At 29.0% G+C, this 9301-nt stretch overlaps 4 protein-coding genes across 4 annotated transcripts; 1 reads left to right on the top strand and 3 right to left on the bottom strand.

The window, feature by feature from the left end:
- Nucleotides 1-263: 263 nt before the first annotated feature.
- T551_02287 (malate dehydrogenase, NAD-dependent) lies at nucleotides 264-1705 on the bottom strand (the record flags this gene model as incomplete). Its single annotated transcript, XM_018374550.1, has 9 exons — nucleotides 264-311; nucleotides 355-441; nucleotides 493-685; nucleotides 726-740; nucleotides 785-1086; nucleotides 1133-1278; nucleotides 1308-1320; nucleotides 1362-1539; nucleotides 1662-1705. 9 exons carry the CDS (start codon nucleotides 1703-1705, stop codon nucleotides 264-266), a joined length of 1026 nt encoding a protein of 341 aa, XP_018229122.1.
- A 417-nt stretch (nucleotides 1706-2122) lies between these two features.
- T551_02288 (uncharacterized protein) lies at nucleotides 2123-2741 on the bottom strand (the record flags this gene model as incomplete). The annotated part of the gene is made up of 4 exons (XM_018374551.1): nucleotides 2123-2218; nucleotides 2270-2464; nucleotides 2520-2605; nucleotides 2651-2741. The coding sequence occupies 4 exons, from the start codon at nucleotides 2739-2741 to the stop codon at nucleotides 2123-2125; spliced, it is 468 nt and encodes a 155-aa protein (XP_018229123.1).
- A 340-nt stretch (nucleotides 2742-3081) lies between these two features.
- Nucleotides 3082-3510, top strand: T551_02289 (uncharacterized protein; the record flags this gene model as incomplete). The annotated part of the gene is made up of 1 exon (XM_018374552.1): nucleotides 3082-3510. One exon carries the CDS (start codon nucleotides 3082-3084, stop codon nucleotides 3508-3510), a length of 429 nt encoding a protein of 142 aa, XP_018229124.1.
- A 225-nt stretch (nucleotides 3511-3735) lies between these two features.
- T551_02290 (uncharacterized protein) lies at nucleotides 3736-7022 on the bottom strand (the record flags this gene model as incomplete). Its single annotated transcript, XM_018374553.1, has 5 exons — nucleotides 3736-4044; nucleotides 4094-5037; nucleotides 5085-6360; nucleotides 6421-6556; nucleotides 6580-7022. The coding sequence occupies 5 exons, from the start codon at nucleotides 7020-7022 to the stop codon at nucleotides 3736-3738; spliced, it is 3108 nt and encodes a 1035-aa protein (XP_018229125.1).
- Nucleotides 7023-9301: the final 2279 nt, after the last annotated feature.

Genomic DNA, 9301 nt, shown 5'->3' on the forward strand with positions numbered 1-9301 from the left:
TACAATAAAAAATGTTCTCAAGATAAAACAAGATAAAAATTATAAAAAATAAATTTATTTTAAAATATCTAATATCAAAATTTTTTTAATTAGATTTTAATATAAAAAATATTCTTTTTTTTTAAAAAATTTCAAAATTTATAAATTTATAAGAATACAAACATTTCAATAATACTAAATCTTTTCCTTCTATAGATTCCTTGATATTTTTATATTAGAATTCTAAAAAAAATAATTTTAAAGTAAATAAAATTATCCTATAATTATTTAGAATATTCAGTGTAAAAAGATAACCCTTTATCTATATCTTTCTAGAAACGTTAGAACTCAAATATTAAAACAAATAAAGCTTACTCTGATTTCTGGGAGTGCAGTCTTAAGAAGCTGTTTTTCAATTTCAAAAACGAAATCAAAAGAATGAACTTTTTCAATCCCGTCTTTCTAAAAAAAAATAAATTAGAAACAAATAGTTTTATTAAAATTACTACTAACCCCTAATACTAGAGGAACAGAAAAAAAACTAAGGTTATTAATTTTTTCCATAATTTCATTACCACCTGAAATTCCTGGAAGATAAACAAAAGAGCATTGAACAATACCAGAAACTCCTGTCTTTGCGTAAACTAATATAAGTAAACTTCTATAAAATATTAAGAAACCTATCTTTAATATTGCATCAATAAGTCTAAAAATATTAGTAATAAAGAAAGAAAAATCATTCTTACATAAACGCAGAATATCTACTATAAATATAATTATATTAAAATTAAAAAAAAAAACTTACGCCATACTGAGAGTTGCAGAACCATTGCGATCTTTTGCTTTGACAACTTCATCTCCCGCATACTGAACCTTGTGTATCAATGATCTTAGTTGTTCTTCACTCAATTCAACTTTAGGATCTGATTGACTTATAAGAGGAATAATAGTCATGCCACTATGACCACCAACAACAGGAATAGTGTAATGACCAGGTTCTACATTTTCACTGACATATTCAGTAATAAATTTAGACAACCGAACAATGTCTAATGTAGTCACACCAAATAACTTTCTCGGATTTAAAACATTACAATCTTTAAGAACCTAAAGAACATGATAAAATTAAAACCAAAAAGATAAGAATAAATACTTGAGTTATAATAGGCACAATAGAATTAACAGGATTAGAAATAATCAAAATAAAGGCATCTGGAGAACATTTAGCAATCACTTTAGCAAGATCATAGACTATTTTAGAATTTGTAGCAAACAAATCTTGATATTTAAGCATTTCAACTTGCAAATTTCAATATACTTGCCATCACGGCTCATTAAAGGCTTTTTTTAATCAGCATAAAAAAAGTAAGGAAAAAAAAAACCTTTCTAGGAATACCTGCCGCAATTATAACAATATCAGAGCCTGTTAATGCCTTTTCAAGACCATTGTCCGAAGGAAGATATCCTACTACTTGAGATGACGTAGAAATATGACTTAAATCTACAGCAATACCAGGTGTATTGACAATATCATAAAGAGACAGATGACTAATTAAGGGACTATACGTGTGTTAAAGCCATTATTCTTGTCAAAAAAATCCAACTTCACAAAACACTTACTAACTCCTATTTGTTTATTAAAACACATTTTTTAAAAAAAAAACATAAAAAATATCACATACTTGCACAAAAGACTTAAAGGCTGGCCAATTCCTCCTAAATCCATAATAAACTTTTGTCAAAACGAAAAAAAAAAACAGGATTAAACAAGTGTAAAAACATAAATATCATACCTGAACTAAAATATATGTTAATAAAGTAGAAAAAATGATATTTAATTTACGCTCCAAGAATAGCACATTTAAAACCCATTTTAAAGACAAATAATTTTTAAAGCAAAAAAGAACCTTTATAAAATAATTTAAAAATCTTAATCAGATAGAACGCTGAAAGAAAAAATATATAAATTCAAAATATTTTTTAAAATTTATAAATACATAAATATTTATAAAAGCTAAAAACAAAAGATTAAATAAAAACAAACAACTATTTATATTGTCTGATTTAACAATATTGATCAGACAGTATAAATAGTTAAATAAGATAATTAGAAACATTATTATATCTTTAAAATATTAAGACTTTATTGAGAACGCTTTTTTTTAACATATCTTTTCACAGGAAGCTTTTTAGTAGTTCTTTGAGAATATAAAAACAAACGTGCGCGATATAAAGCAGCCTTTAGTAAATCAGCAATTGAAACAATAAGTAATAGAAAACTAATATTTACCTCCTGAAGATCTGGACGATATTTTTTCTTTAATACAAAACGCTTAATATGCTGAGATATAAAAGAAAAAGGCCGGCGTGGTGAAAAACATATCCTATTAACGAGACAAGCCGGCTTATTTCTAGACGTCTTTGACGTATTCTTAACAAGAAGGACAATGCCTTTATTGTTTTTGTTTGGTTCAACACTTAATGCCTATCATTTTAAAAATGATTAAAAAAAGACTTTTATAACAAAAAAACACTCAAACCTTGTCATTCAAAAGACCAGAATAGATATACATATGTTTATTTAAAGGGTTAAGTGGTTCCCGAGACAAAAAAATAGGTTTTCCACCTAAAAAAATAAATATTCTTCTTTTCTATAACTATTCTTTTTTACTTTTCTGTTTAACCAAAAATGATGCGTTTTTTCTCAAACAGGCCCAAACAAGATCACTATGCAATGAATCATAATATGAACCTTTTTCCATAGTATTTTTCTTGAATTTATTTATCTAAAAACCTTTTTTTTCAATTCAAATATTTAATTTTTTTTATCAGACGAAAAATCGATAATCTTTTAAAATATCTTATAATTTTCAAATTTCTAAGACTAACAAAAATTAATAATTTTAACACAAAATTTCTAGTAAAAAACAAAAGAATCATATGTAATAGATGTATTTTTATATATCTTTATCTCTATGTTTTTAGTTGTTTTAAACCAATATAAATCCTGTCTTTGTTCGAAATCATCTTTCGAACGACCTCTGGATGTGATCAGTAAAAAAGATTAACAGAATAAAAGAGTTTGCTAAATAATAAATAAATATGTATTTATTTCTTTCATGGCTTTTACTTGTATTATTTTTGTTTTTTGCATGTTTTTTTCCTAGAAAAACAAGCACATTACTGAAAATTATAGGTTTACTGATAGCACGACGTTTTTTAATTCCATATGTATCTATTCCATGGTTTGCAAGGGACAAAACATATGTACCAGTTAATTCGTTTTTTCAAGCAGATATAGAGGCAGGATTTTCATCAAAAACGTTTGATATTTACCAGAATATTCAGAGCGGAGATAAACGTGCAGGTCTTGATGATCATGCAAAAGAACAAATCCATTATATTATGGAAGAACATGGCTGTGGATTTGATGAAGCAAGAATGATCTATAATCAAAAATGTATGAAATGCAATTCAATTGACCCCAAAACAGGAAGACCTATAGACCCAAAGGCAGTTTTTTTTTCTTAATGCAAATATAAAAAGACAAATACAAAAAAAAGATTAACTATAAATGTCTATTAATACTTAACTTTATGTAAGAATATACATTTTAATTCATTCCTATGTAAATACGTTTTAATCCAAGAAAATGTTGTTTATAAACTTGATGAAATATTCTCTAAAAATGATCCAATAATTCATGCAGTTATCAGTAATGATGGTAATCCAAAGTTATGTAAAGATCCTTAATTTTTATGCATTTAATTTCGATCGATTTCGCGTAAGATATGATTCCAACTTGGCTGCTTCTCTATTCCACTGTTCTTTCAAAATTTTTGATGTACCCCTTAAAGACTCCCTAATGAGACTTAAATCTTTAGAACAAATAGAATGGCGCTTTTTAATTGCGGCTAAAGATGCTTTTGATGCAAGTGTTGTATTAGAATCGATTGATACATGAAACAAATAATATTCATAATCATGTATGAGTGGCGACAATTTTACAATATTCGTATTCTTCGCCATAGCTGAAACAATAGCACAAAATCCCTTAAAGTTAATCTAACACTCTTTTAAAACAAATAGTTCGAATCGTTCATAATACGCTTACCATATTTTTGTCAAATTCGATTTTACGAAGTGTTGTGTTAACTAAAAGTACATTTGCAATTATTTCAGCTCCTTTTTCTTTTATTGAATTTCCTTCGATTTTCAAAACTTCAAGAGACCTATTCTTCTCCAAGGATTTTAATGATTGAGCAATACCACTCCCAAGACCGGTTGTCTGAAGTAAACCCGTTTCTCCAGTCAAATCCAATTCTCTTAAAGATGTATTTTTTTCAAAAAGTTCTGCCAAACATCTACACGTTTCTTTCGAAGCTTCGTATGGAAGTCCAATTCTTGATATATCCAAATGAGATATGTGTTTAGAAAAGGTAACTGCTCTTAAAAGAGATCGAAATTGTTCCTCCGATGAATAATCGAGACTTGCTATTGAAATTCTTGCAGGTCCACGTCCTATTAAAATGGAAGAAACAATTTCATCATGACCTTCGAATAACCTATTATCCCCAGCAAATATTTGTAATCTTTCATCTCGCGGTTGATCTATGAGATTAATGGCAGAAAGTATTTTCGCAAAATTCGATCCAGTTATACCACACGATTTTAATGAAAGAGTTCTAAGCGAGAAAGATGCATAATCGGAAAGATATTCAGATATTAAAAGTATAATAGTTTCTGATAAAAGAATACCATCCAAACAAAGTTCATGCAGTCGTAAGGAATAAAGTGATTGGGATTGAATAAAGGTATCCGGAAGATCAAATGTACAATGTCCTAATCGTAATATTTTCAAATAAGTAAGCTTCGAAAGTGTATTATTTAACGCATTAATTTCAATCATTCCAGGATTATATGAAAGATCTAAAACTATCATAGTATTATGCTGAACTTCAAGACTTTGAAGTAAAATGGATAAACTTCTAGACGATAAACCACATTTACTAAGCTCTAACCCTTCTAAACGACTAAATTTATTCGCCGTCGCATCCACTAAAATCATTAATAGACGTGTATGTATATCATGAAGAGTAACGTACAAATCCAATCAATATCTACCGAATCCAATTCGATTCTAGAAAAATTCAAAGAACGAACTTGTGTGATCAATTCATGCCTATTCAGTGATATTAAAGCAGCCACTACTTCAGAACCCTTTTCATCCGTTCCATTTGATGTATAATTTTTCGGAATCGTACCTGATAAATCAAGTTTAGTCAATGATTTATTAAAAATAGCCAAGTCACGTAGCTCTTCTTGAAGCACAGAACCCTTTTCTAGACCAGCTTTTAAATTAAGTATAGCTCTTTCATGATAGCCAGCGTCATCATGGCGATACTTTTTTCCTTTCAAAGGAGTAAGATTAACATTTGAGAAAGAAATTTCGTCAAACAACTGATACCGTAACGTACGGAACACTGAAAGTAATTCAAGAAACGAATAATCTTTAGCGGTGTCTTTTTTCGAAACAAAATGTGTTGGTGGTAGCAAGCGAAAAATAGTTTTAGAATCTTTTTGGTAAATTTGATAATAAATATTCGATACATCCACTCCATAGCTTATAGCATAGCCTCTCAATGTATGTTGAAAGCTTTCCATATCCATTTCAGCATTCTCCGGCTTCTCGGATAAGGATATTGTTTCAAAATCCGATGCCAAATCCATAGACAAAGGCGTATTTGGCCAATGAGGACGTAAATGGTCAATCGTTTTCTTTATAATCCCCATAATCTCATCCGATTTACAAGATGCAAAATCCAAACAATTTGTAGAATTACATGGAATTTGAAACCATAATCGCATGTAATCATCATTCGGTGAAACAATCATTGCTGAAAGCGATAATAACCCATACGTTGAAACTTCAACCGACCGCAATTGATTCCCTGAAAACAAAACGTACTCTGCCGATGGAATAGGCAATATGTGCATGCTATACGTCCCAATCACAAGAATCCTCGGGACAAAAACCCTCTTCGTTATATCATCTTGGCCTGAATCCGGACGTGATGATGACTTGGGCAACTTTTGAATAACACGAAACGCCTTGAAATGATACTCAGACGTTTTGTCAATGTTTTCATGACAACTCCTCATATAGTTCTTCACATAATCATATTGTTTCGATGACAAAAACGCTCCTGAGACCCGCTGAAGCTGTACCGCCATCCGAATATGAATAATCCAACATCGCATAATATCGTTCGATTTATAATGTAAATTAACGATAGATATATTCGATAGTGATGATGATACAAACGCATCATCATAATATATTGAAAAACTTGTTGGTCCTACTTCTCTAATAGCAATAATCTTTATATACACTATAAGCATCCATTTCCCAATTTTGCGTCAATTAACGCCTATACACACCTGTCGAAGCAATAATGACTGATGGTCTGCTTCAAATTGATATTTCCGAAACATTCCATGAATTGTATGCATTTTGGACAGTTTTTCATCACTGTCATTTGCTGGTGCAATCCTGCATTTTTCATCAGTTTCAGAGCTTTTCTATTGATAAAACTATACGATGGAAATACTAAAAGTGCCTTCATCTGTGATTTAAACTTAAAAAGCTCTCCATTTGTAAGAACCAAATATTCATGTTTTTTATTCTGAAACAATCCAACATGTGTTGTAATCGAGATAACCTCTCCGTGCAAAACCACTGGATCTATTGCACGTTGTTCTTCTCTGTCTTCTGGCGTGGTTGCCCCTGAAATTGTTGTCTGTACACTTGACTGAGATGTATCTGATGTTACAGACGATTTACGTGATGGTGGCTCTACTGTCTCGGTTTCCCGGCCCCAAATTCCACTTGAAACTACATTTGACATACGCCGTAAAGCTCCTCGTGGTTCTTTCATAGTTGCACGTCCCCATCCATTCCATAATATGCCCTGCATCTCGCGTTTGATCCTGCACGTTTCAATACTCCGCTGATCTTCTTCTCCGAGTAATGTCAGCGTCATTGCTCTAAAATAGAATTTTTCCCTTCATTATGAACAAAGATTGAGCCTTTTTACTCGTGTTAAACAGCCTTATTTCTTTGTTGTTGCTTATCGCTGATACTCAATCGCCGTTATCGTTATCGTTACTCAATATGTATAACATTGCATGAAAACGCCTACGATGGTGAGCACGTGGAAGTGTATTGAAATGGGCATCAAAGGAGATATTTTAGAATATTCTGCATTAAATGAAAAGAAAATAAGTATAAATATGTATATTTGTGACCAAAGGAAAATTAAAAAGCAAAGGAATACAGAAGATATATAGAGGTATATATAGAAATATATGGAAATACGAGACATTCAAAAGGTGTATATGGAAATGCATATATTGGATGGATTTGGAGATATTTAGAGATAGTTTGTAAAATAGAAATAAGATAGAAACGCAATTGAATAGAACATAGAAACAATAATAGAATAGGGATAAGCATGGATATAGCTGATAAACAGACACACTTTTGGTGCAAATATCGATATACATAGTGAGATGTAGTTGACAAAGATATATGATAAAAATACGTCTAAACTTAAATATAAATTAAAAAATATTTAAAAAGAGATAAAGTGAAAGATAAAACAGGTGCTTAACCTAACAAAAGATAATATTTTTCTTAAAAAAGTGTGTATTTAAAATATTTTTCATTTCTGTCAGTGTATGCCCGGATTTGTGTAGAATAAATATTTCAATGTATATAATAATGTATAAAACAAATGTTTTCTATAACGCCGAAACCCAAAGAAGGCAGAATAGAATCCATTGTGAGATAGTTAGGTAAAAGTTCAAGTAAAGCTGTACACAGAATATGATAATAGAGTAGATGATCTAAACAGATAAGAACTTGAAAGATCGAACACACAAATCCGGTAAAAGTCCAAAGAGAATGTATCTAGATGAGTAAATACATATTCAAAATAAAGCAATTGTTTTCCAAAAGCATCTATGAAAGTTTTCTATATATTTAGTATTTCTAAATAAAAAATTTGTAAAGTCAAAGTAAAAAGAAACAAAAAAAGTTCAATTTTCAAAACATTTCAGAGATCTTTTAGACAGGGAGAAGCTGCTTTATAAAAAATAATGAAGAGTGAACTTGAGAAAATTATTAAAAGATTTCATCTCAAATATTTAAGATGAATATAATTCTTATATGATCATTAAACAGCAATCATGTCTATTAAAATCTCAATAATATATTTGTATAATAATGTCATACCAAATTAATCTGCATATGTATTTCTGTAGAAAGTTCAAGAATACTAATGGATAATCAAATAGCTTTAATAGGCCAAAAATTTTGAAAGACATTTAAAAAATAAATAAGATACGTTAATCCTTTCCCTAGGTTATATATATTAATTCTTACTATAATGGCAGGTATATTTTTGAAGTGTCTTCCAGGAATGTCTTTAAAAATTCTTAAAAATGAGTCATCAAGATGTTCATGGACTTAAATTCATTTCTAAAATGTATAGACATTATTTTTTGTACTTTTAAATTCACTAAATTTCATTTCTTTAATGTATCAACCCTATTAAAAACGAATAGATTCTTATAAACTCTAAAAAAGCTAATACTATTTTATTGGGCAATTGCTATAGATGTGCCAAATGAATTCTATTTGAAATGGTTAGGTCTGAAAGCTTCAAATCTTTATAAAACAGATACAAATATTCTTAGTTATAAATCATATAAAATAAACTTATATCTTTATCAATTGAAGGAAAATAATAAGTATTTGCCAAAGCAAATAAAAAATTAAACAATCAAACCAATAATTTATAATTGCAGGCATTTATTAAAAGTTTTTTTTTCTTAATTTGAATATTTCAAGTAAAAAATTAAATCCATTATCTTTGAATGAAGTAACTTATCATTTAGTGAAATTATAATCCAATTTTTGCATAAAAATAATGGATAGATACTGCAGAATTAAATGAGAAACTTGATAATTGTGCTTTAAAGTCTACCACAAATTTTGAAAAAGTATTGATATATGGTAATCCGGCAACAAAAAAATATTTAAACTTAAATAAAGCTATACCAAGTCCATATGTAAATGTTATAATAAAACTTTAATTTAAAAGCTTAATGTCTAATATTATTTAGGTTTAACAACTAAACTATAAAACAATATCAAAATATAAATACGACATCTATAGATTTAAAGGATATCAAAACATCTGTTTTAAAACTTTTATAAATCTTAATGCATCAAATTTTGTTTCTAATGCTTTATAGT

This window comes from Pneumocystis jirovecii (assembly GCF_001477535.1).
Source record: "Pneumocystis jirovecii RU7 chromosome Unknown supercont1.10, whole genome shotgun sequence".
NCBI classification, from domain to species: domain Eukaryota; kingdom Fungi; phylum Ascomycota; class Pneumocystomycetes; order Pneumocystales; family Pneumocystaceae; genus Pneumocystis; species Pneumocystis jirovecii.